This window comes from Chaetura pelagica, unplaced genomic scaffold, assembly GCF_000747805.2.
Source record: "Chaetura pelagica isolate M959 unplaced genomic scaffold, ChaPel_1.0 scaffold92, whole genome shotgun sequence".
NCBI lineage: Eukaryota > Metazoa > Chordata > Aves > Apodiformes > Apodidae > Chaetura > Chaetura pelagica.
The window spans coordinates 1,776,117-1,802,878 of NW_009952404.1; the positions used below are offsets into that span (position 1 = coordinate 1,776,117).

The 26,762-nt window shown below is 42.0% G+C and overlaps 1 protein-coding gene across 1 annotated transcript; it reads right to left on the reverse strand.

Moving 5' to 3' along the window:
* Positions 1 to 5,784: 5,784 nt before the first annotated feature.
* LOC104398154 (transmembrane protein 178B) lies at positions 5,785 to 25,579 on the reverse strand. Its single transcript, XM_010008204.1, has 2 exons — positions 25,448 to 25,579; positions 5,785 to 6,574 (listed from the first exon to the last, which is right to left on the reverse strand). The coding sequence occupies exons 1-2, from the start codon at positions 25,572 to 25,574 to the stop codon at positions 6,324 to 6,326; spliced, it is 378 nt and encodes a 125-aa protein (XP_010006506.1). The 5' UTR covers positions 25,575 to 25,579; the 3' UTR covers positions 5,785 to 6,323.
* Between the last annotated feature and the right edge of the window lie 1,183 nt (positions 25,580 to 26,762).

The window sequence follows — 26,762 nt, forward strand, 5'->3', positions numbered from 1 at the left end:
CTGCTGCTGATACTGTGGGCAACATTGGATCGTCCTCATGTGATTCTACCAATGCCTGTCAGTGCTCACCTAGAGCAACTGCTGTTTGGTTTCTTTTTTTATTTTTTTTTCACTCCCCTGCCTTCCCCTGGAGATAACCTATCTGAGCCTCCGTTACTTTAATTTCAAATCTTCCCTGAGCAAGGAAGAACAATTGATCTGTGATTCTGGAGTGCTTTACTAGAGGTGACTAGTATTTCATTTCCCTCTTGTGGTCTATATTGAGGCAGCCATTTAGGCTCTTTCTCCAAGTCAAATCTTAAACACATGCAAAGCATGCTGCAGTTAAATTGTATCATTGTGTCAGGCTGTAGTTCTCCCACTGATGTCAACAGGGAGCTTCTCAGAGCCACCCCTGGCACAGACAATAGGTAGTTTGCTTTAAAAAATGTTGCAATCTCTAACCAGGGCTCTGAAGAAGGCTGCAGGATTGGGGTATTAGTGAGGCAGACTGGATGGAAACCCTACATCATGCCGTGGCTGGAGACTGGGGGATGTAACATCTGATTACTGTCTCTTTCTAAAGCCAAAGATTAGATATTGTGACTGTGTAATCACGCATTTCATTTTCAGTGTTAACTAAGCACTAAAATATTTTCTAAGGCACCTGATCCAAAACTCACTGGGCCAAGGGGAAGCTTTCTATGGACTTCAACAGACTGTGGAACAGATGCGTGATATCCCTGGTTATAATTTGAAACAAAGGAGCTATAAGTTTTGAGCTGAGCCCTGTTTTTATGAGCTTTTCAGCTAAGACTGGCAGAATCAAGACCATATGGATCTGGCCTGGAGTTTGCAATCAAACTTTAGGCTTGTTTGAAACTCAGTTGCTGACCTTGGAAATTCATCCATCACTAATCTTTACGTGCCGTTTTTACTTCACACACGATTTACTCTTTCTTTCTCACTGGTGCCTGGTAATCATTCAGAGCCACCTCAGTTTTTCACCTTGAGTCTTCCTTTGCTGGCTGGATAAGCACAGCAGTGTGGGCCATGAAAAAGTGCAAAACCTGGGGCAAGGAAATGCAGTGCTGGTTTGTGTGAATGTGCCTTAGCACTCCTGCAGCCCTTCTAGGCCTATGTAGAGACACACAGAAGAAAGAGCCCGAATAACGTATGTCTTTATTTAAGCTATACTTGGAAACATATTATTTCCTCTCCATTTCACTGCTGGCAGTTAGCTTGGCACTCAAGAATTAAGGACAGATTACAGTGATTTTCTTCAGAGCTCTGCTTATCAGTGGGGCTCCAGGGATGAGCCTGATGCAGAGGAGCTGCGTGGTGGGTAAATGGACAGACACAGTCTGGAGACACAGTCTTCCAGGAACTCTTGGGAATCAGAGATACCCCCTGCATATCAATCCTCCGCCTGACCAACGTTGTTCTATTTGTCACCCAATGAACAGCACTGCCAGAAGTGGTCCCAAACGATGCTCATCTAAAAGAAAGCAAAATTCCTGCACTCTCACAGTTCTTTCCTGGGAAGATGCGGATCCTTTTTAGAGGACTCTGAGGGTTTTGGTATTTTCCTTTCATTTGTTACTGCAGCTGGAATAACATTTTAAAAAGTAATGGCAATTTTTCAAAAGCAATATTTCAAAGAAATTGCTCAGGTCATTGGTGGTTTGTGTACCACTTGTGACTGTGTCTGGGGTAGAATGAAGGAAAAAAGAAGCCCAACTAGAAACATAACTAGAGAGACTGTTAGTTCAGGGAAGATCACTCGTGTGTTTGCAGAAGGAGAGAAGGGAGAGATGATATATACAGGTGGCAAATAAAGTCAGGGATTTTAACACACAAACAGCTTTAGCTTGAAGAAGGTGTCCTATGCAGTACATAAGGTACAGAGCACATGGACTCCAGCCATGTAGTAGCCCCCTCATGGATACAGTGCCCCAAGCAGGGATGGACAACAGAATCCCCTGTAGCTAACTTGCTGTGGTCACAGGACAACTACACAGTACAATAACTGACAGTCACTATCCACAAAACCTCAGCTTGCAGGTCACAGTGGGCTGAGCCAATTCATCCCATATCCCTAGGACTAGCATTTCATGACATCTGCCTTCACTGCATTCAAGTTCCTCTGTGGTCTTTGGAGCACAGACGCATATTGTCTCTGTGGGGCAATGTGAAAGGACACATGCAGAAGAGGGTTTGCCAGCTACAGACCCTGAATTACTTCCTGATGGAAAGGGGGACCAAACACCTGCTGGTACATCAGAGTAGGGCAAGAGTGTGTGTCACGTTAATTGCAAGAGTGGGATAGGAAAAGAAGAGTGGGAGCTGGTCTCTGCAGGAAGCTGAACATCATCCAGGAAAGCACATTCTTAACTTTGAGCATATGAATAGTCTACTAAAGTTAAGGGGATTAGTCACATGCTTGAAGTAAAGCTCATGTTTCAGCGCTTTGCCAGAGCAGATCTGAGGGACAGGGTCAAGCCCCATAATGCTGGGATCACAGATAACAGATTTTTAATTAACTACTCTTGAAACTAGAAAACCAGACACTAGTCAAGAGGCTTGAATCTCTGTTCAGAAAGAGGTTTCAAAGCCTCCCCAAAATGAAGAAACTCAGGCTAGATGGGAGAGTGCTTTGGCTAAAGCTAGATGGGAGTTACTAACCATTGCAAATTTGAATCTGGCTGTATTTCAAGTCAACTCTGCTCGAAAGACAAGTCTGAGCTTGCAGAAATCATGGTGGGGCTGTTAGACCCCTTCAATGTTATCACAGCATGTGGGGCTCCTCCCTGTTTTGCAAGTAGCAGAGAGGGAAATTCACAATATCCCGAGGGAGTTTTGTCCTTATTTGAGGCAAAACCGAGAAGACTGGTGTTTGAACAAACAGTCCCTTTGGGGATCTAGTTTGAGAGAAGATTATAAGAACATCTGCTGCTTCAGACACATACTCTCATAGTTTTTAAGATGCTTCATAGCCACTCAGGCCTTAGAAACCCTGTGCTATAGCAAGCAGAGAATCACAGAACTAGGCTCAAGATCCAGGGTTAACACTTCTCTGTTGTAAATATAAAGAATCGTAACCCTCATCCACCATCACCACAAACAAAGATACAGGCTCATATACAGCTTGTAAACTAACTTCAAGTCAAAGGTATTTTCATGCCATCAGCAGAAAGAAGAGAAAGCTTTGAGATTCCATGAAACAGCAAAAATGTTTCAATTTCTTTAAATCTTACTGCTAGACCTCTTTCAAAACCCTCTCTTTTTAAAGCAATGCACACCATGAGCAGCCACAGACCACACAAGACTGTACATCATCACCGGGGCTGTCGCATTGCTTTCCATGCCACAGGGCCTAATGGTGGACTCCAGGTAGATACCTCTGTGCCTTTTAGTTTACCTGGTCACTGCAGGTATCTGTATTCACATGAAACACCTTCTCTGTCACACTCAGCAATGCAGAGGAGGAAGCAAGTTTGCATTCAAAGCTGTTTTAATGAAACGTACAATTTTTCTAAAGCATGACTATCTTAATGAGAAGTTGTTTTTTTCCTCAGAATTTCCCCTCTTTTGAAAAATGTCACAGAATTCCTTAAAGGTCTCTTTTGGTTTTCAATTGTAGCTTTTCTGTTTTCAGTTTTCATTTAGTTTTTCATGAGCTGTTTTGATTTTTAATTTCCTTCTTCTGTCCAATGGCAATTCATCAGCCTCCTTACCTAGTAGGCACTTGCACAGTCAAACAGTTTCAAAGCTTTTCAAAACCACTCTATATAAAAACCTTACCAGAAAAAAAGAAAGAAACTAATCTACTTAAAAAGAAAGTTTCTTCAAAAGGTTTGCATTTTCAACATGAATAAATAAATGCTTTCTCTGGTCACGTTTAATAGAGAATGAAATGACAAAACTTCACCTGCCAGGGATGGCACTTCAGTAGCAACACGCTGGCTTGGCAGCTGGCATTGGCATGTTTGGGGAATTTGTAGACCAGAGAAAGTAAAAGCTAGGTAGTTGAGCAAGAAAGTAAGAAACCCAAATCTACCCTACTCCAAAATGCCCTCCAGAAACTTCATTTCTTTGGGCAGTGTTAATAAAGCAACATCATCACACAAGGTGTAAGGAGGAGGGGAAGCAGAGCTGGAAGGGCAATGGCTGGCTATGCAATTGTATTGCATAAGAATTACTTGTTGGTTGGATTTTTTTTAACTGAGCAAAATACTGTTCCTTGCCAGTGGTTTAAATGGCATGACCTGGAAATTAATGCCTTAATTTCTGTGCAGCATGCACAGTCTCAACAGGTTACTTCCTTCTCCTGTGAGTTTTTGTTGATGTGGAGGATGATTTTTATTGACTAATGGTTTTTATTGACTAATGACTGATGGCATGCAGCTATCATGTAAGAAAGAATTTGATGATTCTACGATTGCTGGTACTATCCCTGAATTAAGAGCATGTTGGGTTGGGTTGGTTTCGGAGAAGCCTTTTTTCTTTGTCCTGTTTCCCTTTGCCTGTACATTTGCCAGTGGTACCTTCACTGCTGCATATGGCCACTCAGTCATCACCTCTGCAGACTCCCTTTGGTTACACTCTTGGCCCTTCCTTCCCACCTTCCTCTCAGCCACTGGTCTCCTGCAAGGACTCTCTGCCCTCACAACCAAAATGCTTTGTGTCCCCTAATGGCATTCACCCGCCCCTCCAGACTTGGCTGTTCAATTAGCTCTTCTGGGATCTACAACTTTAATGATGGGAAGAGCAGAGTGAAGGAAAAAGGAGAATATGGGAAGAGGAGTACCAGGAAAAAGAGAAAGACCAAAAAAGAGAGAGTCCCATTTGCAGATTCACAATTATATCATACAACACTTGAGCTCATGGGAAATGGATCTCCATTTTCTGCATCTGACCCTTTCGCTTCCATCTGTACACAGTTCTCCCAGATGGAGAGTGGAGATGTCCAGTGAACAGGGACAGTTTCCAAAGACAAGATGTGGGAAGGTCTCATTTGGCATACACGAACACAACAAGAGGCGTCTTTTACTTCTCCCTTACAAAAAATAGCTCCCCTTTTCTCCTTGGCGATGGCTTTTGCCCAGTTGTCTTCAACATCCAAAACAGAAACTCGATGAAATCCCACGCCAGAAAGGATCTGGGAAGAACAACTCTCAGGGCTCCCCCCACCTCCCTTCTCCCTGGTTGGTCTTCCCTTGGATCCACCATCCTGAATGCTCAGATGCTCCACAAAAAACCCCAAACATTCTGAAATCCACCGGAGGAGACACTCGGACTTGACAGCCTTCCTCACGCTTCTGCAGTTGCAGTGCCTCAGTTTTGGGCCACAAACACAGCATGGATGGTTTAGTGGACAATCACATTGCGATGTTTTACATTTTTTTCTTTTTGTTAAAAAAAATAAATAAAAGAAGAAGGAAGAAAAAGTTATACACACATGTATCACAGCATTTTCAAAAGGCCTTCTGCTGCATTTACGTTAGCAGTTCAGCCTCAGTTGTAAGCCTGGATGTAAGGCAGCTGGAAGATTAAAACCTCATTGTTGGAAAGTCCGCTGAGATCTCCTCATGGAGGTTTCTTTGTTGTTTTCTGTTTTTATTTTGTTAGATTTGTTTATTGTTATTATTTTAACTTGTTTGCTTCTTTCTAAAGTTTGGCAGGCAAAGAGAAAATGCTTTTCTGCTTTTCCCCACACGTTCTGTCCATTTTGTTTTCTCTTTTAAGCAAAAAACAAATAAAAACAGACCAACCCCAAACCAATGACAGGGAAGGCTTCTGTCATTTTGTTTTAAGAAATAAAACAAAAGTGGGTGGTTTTCTGAGAATGGCCTTGAGGAGGTACATTGTAGAGGTGGCTCAAATGCTTGATTTGTTTCTTTGCTTGCTGCTTGCATTTTCCTTTCTGACTGCAATGGGCAGGCTTTTTGTCCCTCCTTCCCACCCCTCCCTCCATGTCCTGTACAGATTCTGGTTCCAGATCCCCCACATAGACCCCCTGTTCCCCTTCCCAAAAGTGGCAGTAGGTAGGTGCAACTGTATGTTCATTCAACCTCTAAGGTATGATGCTGAAGGTAAGAGTTGGATGGAAGAGCCATGTGAGAGAAAAGCTTTCCCATCGCTGTGAGAAAGAACGAAGCAACACGGAGTCCGGTGGAGATGTGAGTGCCGTGTTGGACTCAGCTCTACCTTGGCACTGGCATTAATTGGAGATTATATATATATATATAATTATATATACATATATATGCATGTGTAGGTATACACAGACATATATATATATATATATTTGTGTGTGTGTGTATATTTGTTTGCTATTTGTTTTAGCACACTGTCCCATTCTCAGGTCTAGATTTGGGGCAGTTGGTCCTGGGGACAGGTTGGACAGAAGGGGCCAGAGTGCAGAAGAAGCCAGAGATAAGAGTGAGGCCCAGGCCCCCCCACGCACAGAACATGGACCAGCCATAGCCATGGCTGATGTCGTCGGGAAGTCCGTACAGGTAGCGGGGGTAGCGGGAGAGCTCAAAGTTGATTCCAGCCACGCACGTGCACAGTGAAATGATGCAGAAGGTTCCTGGAGGAGAGTGGGAAGGGGAGAAGGAAGGAGATAAAAAACAAAACAACAAAAGAGAAGTTAGCAGAGTGATAGACATGCCACTTTCCGAGTTGCCTGAAAAGAGCTGGTGCAAGCAGGAAGGAAACACCTAAGGGAAGATGCTCATGTAGAAAAGTGGCTTGGTCTAGCAGCTCCATGGGGAGCAAACTGAGTGCCATCAGAGCCTTGAATTGATCTGATGCTGAACACAGCTGCATGTAGAAACTTCAGCATGAATGTTTTTTTCATTATGAGCACCCTCTTGGGAAACAGAATGCTTCCTGAAAATACTGATTTTTCTGGAATTTTGCTTTAGACAGATACAGAGTGAATTATGTTTCAATATTTTTTTTTTAAAAAAACCTTGAATTTTTTAATGATAGATTTTATAGAAGAAAGTTTTACAAAATACTTGATGTATTCTGGCTCTGTTGAAATGTACATTTGAAATTACTTGAAGAGATTTCTTTCAGACTTTTCTTATACCAAAATCTAAAATCTTTCATTATATGCTCCCCTCTTACATATCACTGTCAAAATAACAAAATTCCTCACAAAATTTTTATCCTACCCTCTGAATGACTCCAGCCCCAATCTAGATGCCCTCTGCAATGTTGAGGAAATCTTCAAAGTATCCTGTTCTCCATCTCTGCAGCAGTATTTCATTTCTTCCTGAGAACACTGTGACAGCAGGCTTAATAACTCTGTCAGGTGGTGTGTGTTATGGAAAGTCAAACATTTCAGATGATGCTGAACCTTAGCCCACCCAGATGAGTCTAATTTTGATCTTTGGCCTCCAGCTTCATCAAAGTAAACTCTGAGCTCCTGAAATGTCACAGTTGCCACCCACACACCAATGAAAGGGTAGCTACACACATTACGCTTCTGTCTCAAGAGATAACTGAAGGCAACATAAAGTTGGTAGTTTATTTTTCCTCCCTAATTCCTCCCTATGTGGGCCTCTGAATCTCCTGGAGAGCCCTGGGCGCAGAAGGCACGTTCCAGGACGTGTGCTATAGTAACACGTGTGGCCAGTCCCATGTGTTGTCCTGCTGTTTGTGCACACATCAGTAGCATGCTATGTGTGCTACCTGTGCAACACACCCTGCACCTCTTCACTAGCAGCTGCTCTTCCTGGCCTCCTCCCTAAAATAGCACAATCTTGCAAAGTAGTCACAACCAGTTTGAGTTTAGCGTCAAGCTCTTCACTTCTGGGGCCCTCAGCCTCCTTCTACTCCTTCCTGCCCCTGCTCCTGCTTCCCCCCTACAATACTTTTCCAGTTGTTTCTCTGCTGCTTTGCTATTTTTAGTTGCAATTGCATTGAGGCAATTAATTTTACACTCCCCACAGTGAAGACACAGGTAAGATTATGCGGCAAAGTCACCTGGAATTAGGCTCAGAAACTGGGGGCGTTTGTAGGAACATATATAGCACCATAAATGTGTGGCCTTCCCACCATAATCACCTCCTTTACTTGCCAGGTCTAGAAACCACTGGTGAATCTGTCACAGACCTGCTGTGAGACCACTGTCACATCCTTCTCTCTCTTCCCTCTTCTGCTCACTGCCTTGTCTATTTGGACCGTATTTTCTCCAATGTGTTTTGGAGTGACACTTGCAGGTATTGTAAGGGCCAGGGGATATAGTAACTCTATATGCCTCCCCTAATGCTGTGCATAGCTGCCAGATGCCCCAGGTTATTTGTAAGCACTCATAGCACCATGGTCAGGACCAGCAAGCTGTTGTGATGAGTACTATGGCTCTTTAAATAAAGAGTGCCTTCCTTCCTCACAGAAGCTCCCAATTAGTCTACAGTCAGTTCTCCTGACTTCTGCAAAAGCTTTGTGAGATTCCAGGCTCTGGAGCTGTCTTCAGAGGTGTCCTGTACTACTTCAAAGCACGGAGTATGGTAAATAGGAAGGTCTCTCTCCCAGAATCCCTTACTCAAAAAATCAGATTTTCTCATTAGAAACCATACAGTCCTTTCTATGTTTTACCATGTCACTTAGGTTATCCTGTAACATGAAGATGTCCAGCAAGAACATGCTTGTTTCTTGTGTGATATGTCAACATGACTACTACAATGTGGCATCAGGAAAAAATGAATCCATCAGAACCAAGCTCCATGGCTCATTTCAACTGGCTGCAGTTAGAAAATTACATGAAAGGCCTTTCTTTGCTAGCACAAACAGGATCATTTCAGCTCTCTTGAAATACAAGATTGTTAAGAAAGGTGGGTGGGAAAATCTGTGTGGCCAGATTGAAGCTCCATTTGCTAAGTACAAAAGGGAAGGAAATAACTTTGGATTTAAAATGCTCCCTGTGCTTTCACGCTTTGTCTTGGCTATTTTGATTACAAGCTCTTCAATGCAAGGAGCATTCCTTATTCTTTGTATTGGAACAGTGCCCAGTATATTGGCACTCCACCTTGCTGGGGGTATTCTGCCCAATACCCACAAACAGTAAAGAAGAATGAGTAACAATGATAGAGAATAAAGCAAATCATGAGCATGAGACTCTTTTTAAAAAAAGACTGCTTCCATCTGCCCCCTCACTGGAATATGTGCTAATCACACAACCACAAATCTGCCGTGCACAATGTGAGAGGTTGCACAGCACAGTCCTCAGCCAGTCACCCCCCTGTGCTTCTGCAGGATACCTTGTATGGCACAGGTTTACCAATCTCCCTTGTGCTATTCATTACAGACACAAAAAAAGTCACTTTATACCACCTAGAGGAATCTTTATGGCCATTATTTGAGTCCTATGTGCTGTTTGTATTCAGCCAAGCAAGGAAGTTCCCACTTGCAGTTAATCTGGCCTCTCACCAGGAGGGTTACGGATGAAAGCTGAGTATGGTTACTACCTTAGGACTGTTCTGTAGCTTTTCCTGATGAACTGGCAATCATAACACAAAGGATCATCCTTGCAAATTGCACCATTTTTTGCCATCATAGTGAAAGATTCATGGGTGGAAGGGATGCAGAGACTGAGCCTACTTGGCAATGCAACCTCTGCAGGTCCAAATAAGACACAGAGTCAGGATGGCAGGAGGAGAGATGCTATCACTCCCAGCCATGACACTGCCTGCACCACAGACACAGCACTTCAGTGGCACCAGGACTCCAGCAAGTCATGAGCTTCTACAACCCAGAGACTCTTTCTCTCCCCAGAAAATAAACTGAACCCTTATCACTTTCCCGGCAGGTTCTTGCCATCAGTGAGGTGCCCCTCTACATATGCACTAATGCCCCAGACCTCTGGGCAGCCACAGCAATACAAACTTTTCTTTCTTTGTGAAAAACACTCCCCATAACTCTGCCCCAAGCAGTTGACCAGACCTGAAGGCTGATGGTCCAAGGCTCAGCACTTGGCACACAGAATGGGAGTGACAGCTGGTTATAAAAGCTCACCAGGAATGCTCTGGTATGTGAGCTGGACAAGAGAGAAGTGAAGATTCTCAGCTGGGCAGAACAAAACACATGAAGTTTTTTGTGCTGGGATTTACATGTTATCATCCTAAGTGAAACACTAACAAATGAGACAAGCCAAGAGGGGTGTTTTAGACAAAGGAAATTCATGTATAATTGCAAAATGCTTCAGTCAGGTGAGAGATGAAATTTCATGTAAGGCCATGTCTGTGCCACAGAACCTGCTGTTTGGCATGTATTCAAACCTCCACTCTGACTCCTCATTAGACAGCAGTCCTTCCTCTTGGAATTGTTTTGACAGTGCCTGTCCTGCTAACAGACAGATGATCAACAGTGGCTTGAGCACCAGAGCTATAAAATACCTCATGACTATCTTGCGCTTTTCCTTATGGAGGAAGAATATTGAACATTTTACTGAATATCTCTTCCATTTGTATCGGAAGTTTGTTTAGGACAGAGATTAACTTATTTGCTATATATATGCATAAGATTTGTGTCCAGCCATCCTTGCTGCAGGGGCAGAACATGGTCAGGAAAAGGATGGCTGGGAAAGGTAATATCATTGTTGGTCAAAGCTTAATTCAGTGTGGATTATGAGTCAGAGCCCTTTGCTGTAGCTGTTTTTAAACATGATTATATCAAGCAGGGCCATGGACCTCTGCTACTAGGAATTGGGGTTTTTTTTCAGTAAATGTCCCTTTCCAGTCAGCCCAGCTGTGCAAGGGACTGCAAAGTCTCTTTTTGCAGTTTTGAAACGTCACCTGCAGGGGAGAGCAGAAGTGCTTGTGAGTGAACCAGTTTAAACACAAACAGGCTCAAACCACCCATACCAAATATGGTTCAATTTTGCCTCATGCTAGTGCCCCCTAAACCATGGTAGAAGCCACATCCTTTGCCCACAGACCTGGCTCAGCTTCCAGAGTGACAGAGCTTGAGGAATTTCCCAGGGCCCATGGTGTTTCATGAGATGAGAACTGCTGCCTTTCTTGGACACACTGCAAAGGAAGGTGAGTCTTCGTGGTGCTGGTGTGCAAACAGACCCTGCTAGAAAGAGCTACACCTAAACATGCTCATCCCTGCTATTAGGGATGAGGTGTCTGACTGTAGCCAGAAGGAGACCATCAATCTGAAGTCAGGGGAAATCCAAGAAGCCATAATTAAAATGATCTGAGCACCAAGTCCACCTCTGAGACCCACCCTCCTCACAACAAATAATTTTTCTCATTATTTGGAAATAATTTCTTTCACATCTAATAGAACGATGCTCATTCTCTCCCTTCCCCCCCACAACAGGCAGAATGACTCACAAACTAACTGTGCTGTCAGGTGTACAAAGTAAACAAACAAAAAACCCTGCCTCTTCTCCTCTTTTCTTTTTTTTTAAATTTTCTTTCTTTTTCTTTTTCTTTTCAGAGGTAGAAATGTCAAGAATTACTCATAAACAGTAGTAGATAGAAAGAGAAACACAAAGGTATGGATTTTAAGATGTCCTCTGAAACCAAGCAGTTCCCAAATGAATCTCCATTTTTTTAAGTATTTCTAGGAGCTGCGATTGATGGCAATTTGTGGCCACTAACGTCTTTGGAAGAAGTGCTGTTTATTTAATTATCATCATTTTTTATTATAGGGTTATGGGGGGAAAACATCTCACAAGTGAAACAACATTAGCTTTACTTTCTCTCTGCCCTAGTAGCTTTTACTATTTTCAAGGTACATCAAACAAACAAATAAAATGAGGTCTGATCCTAAAGTGGAGTGTGTACTGTTGGCTATTTAAATCATAACAGAATCAAACGAAATTATTAAAGAATAAACTGAATTCCCTCCCAACACAGTGGTGACAAAAGCCTTTTGGAGGGAACAGCTTTGCAGTAAACTCCTTCTGTGCATGGATTAAACGCCTCAGCAGCATGCAGCTCTTGAGAACACTTTATTGCTCTGTGCATACATGCATAGAATATAAATTCTTGCATAATTATGTACTGTTCCAGCAGCAGCAGCAGCTTGCAGCGTTACTGATAGGTTGCAGAATAGCAATGGGTTTAGTGGAAAATTGCCCTTGTAAAAAAAAAGCTGAAATGGAAAGAGAAGCCTGACTGGGTGACAGAGATTCAGTGCAGTGCCCTTGGGACACCATAAACCCACCAGGGCTGGAATTTAATACATTTTTATTTTATACAAGAGCCAGTGTAACCTGCAGGGTCTACAGCAGTGCTGTGATACTGCATCACAGCCACTGCCAGAATGCAGTTTGCATTCAGCCTCAAAATGTACCCGTGGCATCCCTACACTCCCAGAGCTGCGCACCCACTGCATGTTTCTTCAGCAGCAGTGCCTGTCTGTTGAACTGCTGCTGCACAAGCTGTAATACATTACGGCATCAGAGGACTATGTGTCCTCTGTCACTTAATGGCTGCCATCCCTAGGCTCATGTAAATCAGTACAGCATGTGGAACAATGTTACAGCAGTTCAGCAACTGGCCTCCAGTTTGATATGCTGATACACCTGACAGTCAGTCTATATTGCTTGTTATTGCACCCTGCAGATTTGCACATGGTGACATTTCTACTACTGTATCCCACAGTGTGTGGGACTGCACCAGGAGTGGACACCCATGCTGTTCTCTACAGCAGCCAGTGAGCACCAGCTGTGAGCAAGTACCCTCTGAAGTTATGAGTTGGCATGCAAGGCAAAAGCAGTAGTACTTATCTAAAGTCACATTGTTTTGATAAAATGGACTAGGGAGAAGTAAGGGAGCTGATCAAAGCCTGAGTTGATTACTTTAGCAGTGGTGATTCCTATGACCCACCCAAAATAACCTAGCAATAATAAAATTACTTGACTACAGCCATTAAGCAAACATAACGGCTCATGAATTTGCAGCCACAACAGGGGAGGCAGCAAAAATCATACCAGTTGTAGTAGTGGGAAGTGATTCAGTATTTTACTGGGGGAGGGAGGGAGGAAGGGAGGGAGGAAGGAAAGGAAAGGAGAAAGGAGAAAGGAGAAAGGAGAAAGGAAAGGAGAAAGGAAAGGAGAAAGGAAAGGAGAAAGGAAAGGAGAAAGGAAAGGAGAAAGGAAAGGAGAAAGGAAAGGAGAAAGGAAAGGAGAAAGGAAAGGAGAAAGGAAAGGAGAAAGGAAAGGAGAAAGGAAAGGAGAAAGGAAAGGAGAAAGGAAAGGAGAAAGGAAAGGAGAAAGGAAAGGAGAAAGGAAAGGAGAAAGGAAAGGAGAAAGGAAAGGAGAAAGGAAAGGAGAAAGGAAAGGAGAAAGGAAAGGAGAAAGGAAAGGAGAAAGGAAAGGAGAAAGGAAAGGAGAAAGGAAAGGAGAAAGGAAAGGAGAAAGGAAAGGAGAAAGGAAAGGAGAAAGGAAAGGAGAAAGGAAAGGAGAAAGGAAAGGAGAAAGGAAAGGAGAAAGGAAAGGAGAAAGGAAAGGAGAAAGGAAAGGAGAAAGGAAAGGAGAAAGGAAAGGAGAAAGGAAAGGAGAAAGGAAAGGAGAAAGGAAAGGAGAAAGGAAAGGAGAAAGGAAAGGAGAAAGGAAAGGAGAAAGGAAAGGAGAAAGGAAAGGAGAAAGGAAAGGAGAAAGGAAAGGAGAAAGGAAAGGAGAAAGGAAAGGAGAAAGGAAAGGAGAAAGGAAAGGAGAAAGGAAAGGAGAAAGGAAAGGAGAAAGGAAAGGAGAAAGGAAAGGAGAAAGGAAAGGAGAAAGGAAAGGAGAAAGGAAAGGAGAAAGGAAAGGAGAAAGGAAAGGAGAAAGGAAAGGAGAAAGGAAAGGAGAAAGGAAAGGGAAGGAAGGAAGGAAGGAAGGAAGGAAGGAAGGAAGGAAGGAAGGAAGGAAGGAAGGAAGGAAGGAAGGAAATCCCTTAATGTTAAAATGGAGAAACATATGAATCAAAGGCTAGCGAAATTATACCATCACTGAGCTGGCAGACATCATGCCTGGAAACATGCAAAGGCTGCTGACAGGTTTCTGCAGCATGGATCTCCCACGATGGCCCACGTAGAGGCTAAAAAGTAAATGGAGAGGGACACTGGAGGTACAAGCAAACTCAAGTTACTCCATCACATCTCAGATTTACCAGATGACAAGACACATAAGGTTTTGTATCAAACTGTACCTCAGGCAGGTGCTTCCCAGCCTAGCATTTGGCAAGAGATGAAGGGAAACTTAGGGGGTCGGGTTGGGTTTGCCTTGTCATATGACATCTCCCACAGTATGGGGAATCCATGCACCACATTGCATTTGGTCTTTTAGCAACCAAGTCCTTCTGCCTCTCTCCACACATGGATTTTTTATTCCAGTCACAAAATTGAACCTCTTTCAGAAAGAATCTCAAAAGGAGCCTCAAGGTATTTGTGGAATCTTTCTTAAATTGCTAAAAAATCTTCAGACAGATGTTCTTCAAGACAAGTGAGACTGGAGAACAGACACGGCACTAACAACTTCAGTGCAGCCTTCTTCCATGTTGCCTACTGTGTGCTGCTAAAAATACTCTTAGTGGAAATACTTTCAGTATTGAAAGGGAAGACTTATTTCTAGGCCTTTTAAATCCCTTTCTTTGCTGAAGGCACTACTAAAGAAGCCGTTGGGAGCTCTGGGTGATGGTGATGGCTGCCTGATTTGGATATTTTCCATTCTGGAGAGAAGCCTATCATTCTTTTTTTCAAGTGACCAAAGGACACTCTGGTTATACAACTCCTAGTTGTTTGTACTGAATGTGAACTGAGGATCTTTGCTGCAAAAGGCTCAGGGCTCTATTACTGTTTCCCTGAGCTGAACTTCCAGGAGCAGAAAAATCCATTCTGTATGTGCTGAGTGATACAGTTACTGAGATACAATAACCAGAAATAAAAATAAGAACCAACAAGGACCACTGGATGCGGACCACCCCTATGATGTTTCCATCATTCACGTGGATGTTTGCAAGCAACTAACTACCCTGACTTCTTTGTTAATACCTTAAAGGGTCACATCTGAAATCTTCTTTCCTGTTGCAGAGGAAATACCTCTGCAGCCCACACAAGAACATTGGCATGACTCGTCTTTGTAACCCTGGGAAGAGTCAGGTTGGGCAGAAAAAAGGAAATCACCATTCATCTAGTTTCTGCCAGGTCCAGCTACTTTTTCTGAGGAATTTCAAGTGGCCAGTTGGACTCTGTCGAGGCAGATTAGACCAAGCAAGCAGAGCAGTCATTTGTCCAAGTGGAATGTTGTTTTTCTAAGTTGACAATCTGAGGAGTCAGGAAGGAGTATCTAAGTCTTGCTTCTGCATTTAACAACACGATCTGCCAAATACAGGAATTTTCTCTCTTTTCTCTCTGTAAAGAATTCTTCCTGTCTAGCAAATCATGACAGTACTATTCTTCCTTCGGTTGCATGTGCAGTCTGAGTTGCAAACAACTCAGCAAACATTTTTAATAAAAAATGACCTGATAATAAAAGTCAGTTTTGTTTTCATTGTCTTCTTTTGGCCTTGATGCATCTTGGCATTGTAATTCAGAAGCCAGCTATAGATCAAAGTTCTGGTGACATTATTAAGGGATAAGGAACAACCACAGAATTTTAATATACACATAACTGGTTTTTCAGGGCTGAGGGTGGGAAAGTCTTTTGTATTTCTACAGGATCTCTCTCCCCTACTCTTTCTCTACTTTAATTGACCTTCTGTCAGCCCCCTGAAGACCTGCTGACATTCCTGAGAGGCAAACTAGATTGCATGCCCTTCATAGGCTAAGCTGCTTTTCTGTTCTTGTAACTCTAGAAGGTACCAACGCTTCTGTCAGTACCTCCCATTCTGGTGAAGAAGAAATTACAAGTCAGTAGAGTTGACTTAAAGAGAATACACACAGGAATATCAATTGTTCTTTTTGCTGAAAAGCCAGAGTGAGCTGACTCCTTAATTTGCTGTAGGCTAAATGCAGGGAGACTGATTTGAGTTGAGCCTGAAAAACAGTGAGTTTATAGGTGCACATACACTACTTGCCCTGTCTTTTGCTTTAGACTATGAGATCTCTGCACCTCATTAAGAAGTCTTTCTTCTCCTAAATGCCAGTGCCCTTCTTGATCAGGTACAAGGTTGCTGGAATTCTTGTGTTGGTATTTCTCCCCCAGTGTGCAAGTGCACATCTAGGAGCATCAGAAACTAGCCAAAGGACAAAAACAAACAAACAAACAACACATTTGAAGGTTGACTTTGAAGTCAGCTGATTATGTTTCCATGGAGATCAAATGCTATGGATTTGACAATGAATTTTCTCATTGTGTCTCTCCTTCCAGGAAAAAAATAAAACAAGACCTCTAAATGACTACACCCTACAGTATAGCTGTGTTATTGATTTGAAAAAAAAATTTCTATATCTCACCTCAACCCCATTCTCTTATGGACGTTTTAACTCTTGGGTCCTGGCTTTACAAGGCTAGCTCTGTTTTTATTGAACTCAAGAAACAGCTAAATTCCTGAGGTATTGCAAAAAACTAGTACGTGATGCAAATAGTATTCCGTGAGAAGAAGGACATAACTCTGCTTTTGAACTTCTGCTGTAGGGGATGCAAAGATGGGTGTTATGATTCCCTTTGAGGAATATTACAACATGAAATACTAAAAGAGCATTCCAGTGGCAGCTGCGCAGTGACGCGTAGAAGCCCGTTCAGTCAAAGTAGGTGATCTTCCATATTTCCAGAGAGTCTCCTATTTCATTTTCAAAATGGGTGCCAGCATAAATAAATAAATACAGAATGTGTTCTCAGTCCAGCAACAAGCACAGAAACATAATACTAGAAGTAAAGACTTAACACGCTACCTCAGCTCTGCCTTTTAAGCATAATGTGTTGTGAGTCTTGTCGTGCAGTCGGCTGAGCAATTGTTTCCTAGCTTGGAAACGCTAAACAGGCCACCTTGAATTCATATTAAAACCCCAAATGATGGCAAGGAGGATGTACCTTATTATGGATGATTCCCTAACTGTTTATTTTTTGAATGAAAATAGGAGATTTGGTAACCTTCAAAAGGAAAGTGATCCAAAGTTCTAAAGGAGAATGAATAATGGTTAGTTGGTCAGGATGAAGAAGCACCTCTGGTCTTATCCATGTATGTGGACTGGACATGTAGGTGTCAGGTGGACCCTTATCTTTATATATATCTGGACATATATCCATCAGTGTCTGGGTTTTGAAATACATAAGAAGACAAGGGCCACTCTTTAGGCCCCAGAAATGTAGCCTAAAATGGGACCAAAGAACATGACCTGCAACCCCATCTGTGAGAGACACCACAAGCTGTGCAGGAGAGAGCTGTTTGAAAAGAGGGATTGAGAGATACTGAAAGGAGGAAAAAGCATGTTTTTAAAACCAGGCTAACTCTTACTGTCTTAACATGCAGCACTCAGCCTTGTTACTTTACTGCCTGATGGGTACGGAGGCACAAAGCATGGACGGCTGCTCTGGCCTCTGGGCCTCGTCACGGATCCATAAAGTTCCTTTTATGACTTCCCCAACACCTTTGCAATGTGTTTGAGGGTTTTAAACAATAGAGAACCTTAGAGAGGTTTAAACATTTAAAACCTATTAATGCCGTACATTAACTCAAGTTCATTCCAATTTGAGGCCTTAAATTACTTTAGAGAGCAGTACAAAATTTAACCAAAAGCTCAAGTAGGAACAAGAGCATACATGTGTGGTGCAGGAGGTATGGCAGAGGGGGGACTGACCTTGTCAGGCTGGAGCTTGTTTCTAAGATGTTCATAACCAATTTATGGCATCTCTTGATACAAATCAGCCTTTGTCTCCATCTGGAGGTCAATCCACATAAGATCTTATCCTGGTCTGCAAGGAGTTTTGCTGAATTGTGAAGTTCCTCTGCAGTTATCATTAATTTAGTATCTCCCACAGGTTTAAAACATAATTGGCACCTCATTTTTTACCAGTGATCCAACTTCTATTAAATTATAAATATTTTTCAGACTGTCAAAAGGCATTATGCCTTTGAGAAAACTATATTTATGCCAAGCTTCACAGCTCAGATTACAGCCACTTATTGCAGACCTCTGTTTTTGTAAACATCGCATGATGCTGCTTAAGCTTTGCATGCATACAAGTGTATGTTTGCACTTGCCTTTCCATATGGAAAAAAAGATTGCATGCAAACTTTCTAAAGCTATTCCTTTTGAGAAAGAAGCACATGAAACTGGATTTTCAAAGGATAATGTGAAAAAGAATAAATAAATATGTCACAGAAAATAGCTTCAGTCTTCACTGTTGTGATTGTGTCACCGCATGAGGATCCTGGGTAGAGACCTTGATCATTAGTGAGAAATAGAAATCGTAGGTGCCCTGTTAGACCCACTGTATTCCCAGATGAACTCCAAAGAATGTATTTTACTTTGTCTTTTTGTTTATCTTTCTCTTTGCCTCCTCTTGGCAGCTGCTATGAAGGTACTTCGTAGCTGCCTAGGAGATGTCAGTCACAGAGCTTTGCCTTACACTTGCTGTATTAAATTGCTCCATTTTTGTTTTTTAAATTATTCAGCAGCAGAATGATTGTTTTGAGATAGCAGGACCACAGTTGTGTAGAATAAACACTCTTATTTTCTACCACTACTTGCTATTTTCAAAGTACAGTGAGTTAAATTTGGGACACAAATGACTCAACAGCTGGTAACGATCCATGGCTGCAGATACGCAGATGCCTCAGTTGTCATCTACTAACATATGCACAGTGCAGGCGAAGGAAACACAGCATGAAGGCTTGAGGATTTTGAAGACAAGACTCTGTGGAGGCAGGGAGTGAAAGAGGATACACAGCCATGCAGTGCATCAGTACCTACAACTGTGTTACTTGGGGTCCCAAGCCCTGTTTTGAAATCCACCTTTCTGATGGGGTTGGTGTCCCTCAGTATCAGCCTGGTCATCAGCTCCTGGACATACTGGGCAGTGCTCTGGCAGCTGCTGAGTTCTAGCACATGTGTTGACACAAACCCCTGAGTGTGTCCCTGTCCCCAGGGCCTTGTGACAGACCCATGTGAAGCGTGTCATGGCTGGGGCAGGAAAAGGTGGCCCAGTGTAAATAGACAGTCCATCCTCTGGCTGCAGGGCTAATAAAGCAGTCAGTTCACTTGCCCTTGGGGGAAGGAATATTTTGGAAATATTTCTGAGGAAGGAGAAGGATGGAAATTATTCATAAAAGGTTGTTTCTCCCTGGATCAGAATACCAAAGTAGAATGCACTCATACATTCGTAAGGGGGTTGTTCTTCATTTCTCTAATAAACATCCTTTCTTGCTTATCTGAACTAAAGCATTAAATTGTACCAGCACACCTGCATAACTTTATTTTTTCTTCCCTCTCACACGTATCTCCTGCCTGCTTATCTCTGCTGCAGCAGCCAGCATTGAAAAGAATAAGTGTTCACCTCTGCTGTGGGAAAAGGTTTAAAGCTTTTATAACCTTAACCCAAACCCAGGGCAGAAGTGGAGCTGGCAAATGGTGCTCAAATCTCTCAGACTAGCAGATCATCATTGGAGAGGAAGGAGGAGAGAATGAAAGAAATTCCAGAAAAGTTTCTGAAAGCAAATGCTAGGACAAAAATCAGAGGGGAAAAACTCCATAGCACTGCTATATATGTATAGCAAGACTTTCAGGCCTTTCAGTGACAGAAAAAAAGGGAATTTCAGACTCCCAAGCAAGGCCCTGAGCTCAGTATTTCATGCAAAAAAATGTCACTAGGCAAAGACAAGAAATGAGCTGCTGTGCAAGGCTACAGATTATTTTATTTCAGATCCACGTGGTGAAGCTAAATCACATGAATAAGGGCATTTAGCAGCTGGAATAATTTCCAAATAGACTAATTAGAGACTGAATTATTAATGGTAAAATTCATAATTGGCTCAAAGCAAGGTTGCATCAAGAGACAGACTTGACTTTGCAAATAATAATGAATATTTGCAAGGCTACTAAAATTATATGCTTCTCGAAGGAAACAGCAAATGGGGAAAAACCCCTAAAGTGATCCTAAAGTGCATGTCACAAAACAAAACTGGCAGAGAACAGATAAGAGTGAAGAAAATGGGTAGAACAGTAAACAAGTGCAGAGATGATTTGTTGCATTTATTTGCAGTAAATTTGGAACAAAATAAGCCAACACAGAAGACTCTCCCTGAAGGGCTGCCTTGTTAGGCATGCAGTAAAACCCCTAACTATTTCACTGAAATGTGTTCTCGCTACAAATTACAGACTCGCAAAAGGAAAATACATGAATGTGCAGCTGAAGGACAGAGCTCTGATAAGGATGATAAAACACCATTCTTTTTTGGGTCTTTTAATACATTTACAAAGGCAAGTGATGTAGCTCTGGCTGGGGATGTAATTTGGCCAAGGATAATTTTGTGCTGAAGCAAGTACTAGAAGAAGATATTGGAAGTGCCATTTTATATTTCCAGCTGGAACAAGAAACGGCAGCTCAGCAGGGAGGTGCACCGGCTAGGGAAGGGAAGGCTGCAACCACTGCTGAAACACTGGAGCATGGCACCGTGGGGCAGCCCTGCCACCTCACTTCTCCCGTGGCAGGCACTGATAAAGAAAAGGGGTTTGGAGCATTTAGGTGCAAAGTCAGCCCTGCCCTCAAACCTAGAAATAAAGCAAGCCATGTGGTGTATAAAACAGCTGACTGATGAAATCAGAGCTGAACTGGGAAAAAAATACAGGCTATCAGAGATTGTTTTTAAAAGCTGATTTTATAAGGCAAGTACACTAGCAGAAATTATGGTGAGCTTGGGTTTGCATGGATGTGGATGAACAAACAACCTAGCAGAATCTGAAATGCTGAAACAAGAAAATCCTATGAATGCATGCACTGGAGAGCAGGTGGAAAGTCCAATACTTAAATGGATACGTAGTTTATCTGCTTATCATGATACAGGAAATGCTTTTAAACAACGTGACAAAGAACTGAAAGGAGGGATTTCTGAAGGTACAGGTATTTTCCTTGGTTTATTTGCCAGTGTGTCAACTCGAAGCATCCAAACTCCTTGGAGCTGGAAGTAAAATTGAAATTGGACCTAGCAATAATATAAGCTACTGTTGAGGGAGTAAAAACACCGAATGAATGGACAGGTTTGCCATGATAATAAAACCAAACAAATCAAGGATGTGCATACATTAAAAAGTACTTCTCAAAGCTAGAAAATGTGAGAACTTCCTCCTGGGAACGGATAAGGAGGTCACATCTAGATTTCAAAAAGCAAAGGCATGGTTTTGGTGCAAGTAAATAAAATTTGATCAAAACACAACATATAAAATACCCCACATGCATTTCCTTGGGCAGACATTTAAATGAATTCCTTTTAGATTACTACTGGATAGATGAGCATGAGAGCATCAAGTCTGCCACAGGACTCTGACCTTTGGAAGCAGTGTTACAGATGCTTCTAAGGTGCCAGAAATTATTATAAAATTACAAAATTGCTGGATGACATGTCCAGTACAGAGCTTTTACTGGTGCAGATTTTCAGTAATTTGCATGTAGAGAATAAACAAGAAGCTGCAAGAGGATGTGCTTGGAGTCATGTATAATTTGAGTTTGACCCACTTCTGCAATAGAATTAAGCAGGCTCAAATAAGATGCATAAAATGAACTAGTCTTAGTGCGACTTAGAGCACAATTCCAAATTGAGAAATGAAAAGAGAAACTCTCCCATCTTGCTGGATCAAATCATACTGACAATACCAAAATGAAGCTACAACAGACAGTGCAACTCTGGGTACAGGAGGCTCTGCAATAGCACCATCATGCAAAATAAGGTCAAAAATACTGAACATAATTTACACTACCCATCTGGCTCTGTGCAAGATGAGGGACTGAAAAAAAATCCTACTGTGGTCAGGCAAATGCTGTCATCCAAGATGAGAGATCCAAGTACAAGTTCTGTAATAAATACAGAGAATTATGCAATGGAACTTCAGAAGCCATGAGAGACCTGTGATTGCTGTTGGTATGGATAGATTCGGACTAAACAGAGAAGAGGAATATTAATAATTATTACCTTGTTACAAAACATGCTGAATAACAGTGTAAAACACACTCTAAATCACAGTTTGCATGTCCTGGATTCCAGATGAGCTAATACCAGATAACAGCCTGCATTTCACAAATGACTTGTTTCAGCAATTTACTTGAGAAATTAGATCAAGCACACTAAAGTAAGTCCTTATTAGGCACTGCCACACTGGCTAGCTACAAGACTGTTCAATAAATATAATAAAAAAACAGAAGTCCAAGCAAACCATGTCTGGTCCTGTTAGATTATTGCAGCACACTTCTCAGTGCTCCAGAGAGATTTCGCATTCCAAGAATTATGGGCAATAAGGGACAAAACCTATAGGTATGGTAAGCCAGGAATGTTTAATAGTTACTGAAAAGCTATTTGTCTAGAAATTAAAATAGAGCGAATGTTACAAACATAGCCAAGACAAGCAGTGTTGCAAATGGAAGGGAATTTAGATTTCAGGATGATTATATAGCTACCAATTAAACATGGTCTCCTCTCATCTGCAATGAGGTCAGATGTCGTAAGCCTCTCAAACCATTTTTCCCATTACTGGAATAGAGGAGAAGCTAAAGAAAATTAAGAGGCACTCTGGCTCCACGCATTTTGAGGACCATTAGGATAATACCTGGACAGCATTTACACCATGATAAGAGTAACAATTTTGCATTCAAACACCATCCAGCAATGAAAAGGTTCAAATTAAAGGATTCATGAGCTGTAGAAGGAATAGCTATGTAACATATAACACAGTCTAAAAAAATTGATAGCTACTGACTTTTAGATGAGATGTCTCTAATTGTGTATTTTATTAACTGACTGCTTCAGTTTGTAGTTGTTCTTTATGCATATTTGCTGTTAAATTAAATCGCGAAACTTGTAGCAGTTGCCACTGACTCATGCAAAACATGAAAGACAGTAACCCTTTGTCACACTGATCCACATGTCTATGCTGGAGCAGAAAATAAGTTGGATTTCCTCCCAACACATCTTTATTAAAATGTAACACATCTTAACAGAATTTGGTAGATAAAATAATCTGATGCTTCTCATTCCAATTGGTTTCAGATTCCAACTGCTGGGTTTTGTTATTATTTTGCCTGTGCAGAAAGCATGCTATTATCAGATGGCTTCTCCTTGCATAGGTACTTCCACACTGTGTTCAAATCAATTCTAAATCTTCTGTTAAACACTTTCAAGCAATTGGCTTTTTGTGACATATTATGTTTTCCAACCTTGAGTCATTCTTGTAGCTCTTCTGCAAACCTTTTCCAATCTTTTCTTATCCTTCTTTAGTACAAACACCACATGAGGATGTCCAGAAATAGTTTTTCTTTGCCCAGAGATAACCCCACCTCACACTCTTATTGCATATTCCCATCAAAACTGGCACCTTTAGCAGCCGCATTGCCCTGTCAGCTCCTGCGCAGCTGGATGATCCCAGCAACTGTGACCCCAGAGACCTTTTCAGAACCACTGCTTCCCGAGTGGCAGCCTCTCGTTCTGTGAGGGTGACTGACACTTTCTGTTCCCAGCTGCATGACCTTGGTTGGGTCTGTCCCTACCGAAATGCATATTGTTTGAGCATACTAAAAAATAGTTCTGTAGGCTGAGTGACCCATTGCCTTATGCACGGTTACACTGAGTCTTGTTTCACCTGGAAACTTTCATCAGCTTTCTTTCAAATCACTGACAAACAAATAACATCAAGACACTAAGTAAGCTCTGCAGCTGCACTAGAAACTCTCCCATATACAGTGGTAATTGGCAATTAGTAAACAGTTTCTGAAAAATGTAACTTTTTTGCATTTATTTAATATAGTCCTAATGTTTTAATCTGAATGTTGTGTTGCAGTTCAGTTAAATACGACACACGTCTGAGCATATTAGAGAAAAATAGCCCCTGTGCAAACTAATCTTTTAATTACTTCAGAAATACCAAGCTAATTTGGCTGACCCATTGCCCATAAAGAACACCTACAACCATTTGCAGATGTCCACACATAGACCCCTGTGTGCTTGCACAAGGTACTAGCAGACTTCAAACATGTTTGTGGGCACTGAGAGTGCTAATGTCTGTCACCAGCACCGACAACACTGGAACATAAATACTTGTTACTCTAACACTAACACTTCTGAACTACAGAAGCTTTCCTGTATTTCACAATCTCAGCTGTGTCACACCACAGTACAGGTGAACAGGCGATGAAATTCTTTGAAGTGATGATCTGCTTAGGGGGTGCAAAAACCCAGACCAACAAAAACCACCAGCAGAGAAAAGAAGAGAGAACAGAAGTACTGTTAACTTGGAGACATTCATACAGGGCAGTGTTCGGGACTTGATTGTCACACCCTTCATTTGAAGGTACTCTGTACCATGAAACCTGCTGTAGACAGAAAATTGAGTGGCATCTGTAGTAAGAAAGGTGGGAACATCACATGGGAAATGTTGGGTGACTGAGGGCTGGTATAGTAGAAATGGGAAGAAGCTCAAAAGCACAGAGTGCATATACCTGGGGACTAATAAACAGAACCTCTGCTGTAATTTGGGGGATCATAATTAGAAAATGACAAAGGAGGAGAAAGGCCTGGATGTATAATCCAACTGAAAGATGACTGTAGGTCTCCAGTGTGATGCAGCATGAAAAAGACAAATACAACCACAAAACACTTCAGGCAGTTGATTTCCAGCAGAGAAAGGGAACCTTAACATCACTTCTACAAGGCAGTGATCAGACCTTCTTTGGGAATGGTCTTTCTCATTCATATTTGAGAAAGGCAAGTAAAAAGAAGAACTGGAGGCAGAAAGGGCTGCTATTTTTACAGATAAAAGTCTACAGGAAATAGCATATGTAGAGTGGGAAAAGGAAAAGAGAGGATAGCATTGTTCATCATAGGTACATCTGAGAAAGAAAAATTATATAAAAATCCTAACAGTTACAGTGGACCCAAGAGCAATTTACAAGGAATAAATATAGGTTAAGAATTTGAGCGCAGTTTCTAGTTTCCAAAGTAAAGTGTTTCACCGTGAACTAGTATAGTAGTGGGAATAACATCTGCATAATCTTCAGATTTTTATTACTGAGTTTATCAAGCTTATTAAATTTAAGGGTGTCAGTGCTACTTGCAACAATGCAGCACTGGACTAAGCAACTCAGAAGGCCATTTCCAGTCCTGTGACTTACTGACACTGGTTTGTGATAGAAGTAACGTGTAGGTATGGTTGGGTTATCCTTGAGTAGAAGAAGTTTGGGGTGAAACCAAGTTTGGATCACCTAAAACAACTCTGAAAACATGTTTTCAGCAACTTATAGAAGGAAGGACATATGGAAAGAGGGAACAGAAAGACAACAAAGAAAACACATTTCTTCCAACACCAACATCCTTACCTCCCATGAGGAAGAGAAGCCCTGCCACATACTGCATAAGGCCTCGATCCCAACAGCACCCCAGCACCCCGATAATCCATCCAAAGAGGATGATGGCCACAGCCATGCCCATGAAGCCAGCTGTCATCCTGCGCAGATCTGCAGTGGGGAAGACAGAAAAACAACATGTGTGTCAACAGTGGTAAGTATCTTCAGAGATTCATAACAGTCTTAATCCAAAATGCTACTGATCTGCAAGGTCTTCAATGTGAACTGGCAAAGGATTATTTGAGTAAGGACAGTTCAGAGGGAGGACAATCCATAAATTAAGATCCTAAATTGGGCTAGGGAGAGAGAGCAGTTGACCATTTCACCACACAATGAAACTCAGTGCAGATGTACCCAAATGACTTGTGGCAATTTGCTCAGGAATAAGAAGTTGTAAAATGACCTCAGCAGAGCTCTGTGCCAGAGCTCAAGTCTCTAGGTGCCACCACAACATCTGTTTAAATCCTACCTCTTCATCTCCATCAATTACTCTACCACATCCAATGGATGAGCCTGCTCAAACTGATATGCAAAGTGGGCTCTATGCTTTGCTCCAGCTCAGGCATGATGGGGGATCCACCTCATTTCTGACCCTGCAGTGGGGCAAGTCACTGACCCCCTCTGGACTGTGGTTTCCCATGTGTAAACTGGGCTGTAGTGCCCTGCTGTGCAGCTGTGGTGTGTGTGTAAAATTCATTACCTCCAGGATGGTGAGAGATGCGGATATTCTGGTGTCAGAGCAGCTGGGGCACGGGACACTTTATTGCCCTCTCTTTTGCCTAAATAGTGACCTTGTCAGAAGATTTTTTTTGTTGAGGATGTTTTTGAGTGCTCCAGGGAGCACTGAGAGTAGGAGAAGGGCAGAGGGATGCAATGAAGCATTTTTTGCTCTGTAAGTGGGGACTGAGTAATACATCTGATATGGGTGCAGGGCATTGACCTCAATTTGTTCCATAAATAAAGGAATAATACCCCCAAGACCTAATAGAAGGTACCCTCAAATTAAGAGCTGGCTATGTCATGTATTTGTCTTCTGCAAAAAGGATGGGACTACTGGGAACCCTTCTCCTGCATATGTGTGTGTGGGGGAAATCTTCACAGCTGCTTCTGATATGAAGTCTGGGTAAAGAGACTACCTGGCAATAAAATAGCAAGCACTATGAGAGCTAAAGAGCATCTTCACTCCCTCAAATCATGGAACAGATGGGCAGATCTTCACTAACATTTGATTGTTCCCTGTCCCCCCCTCATGCACACATACAAAGTTTAAGAACCAATATATCAAGAG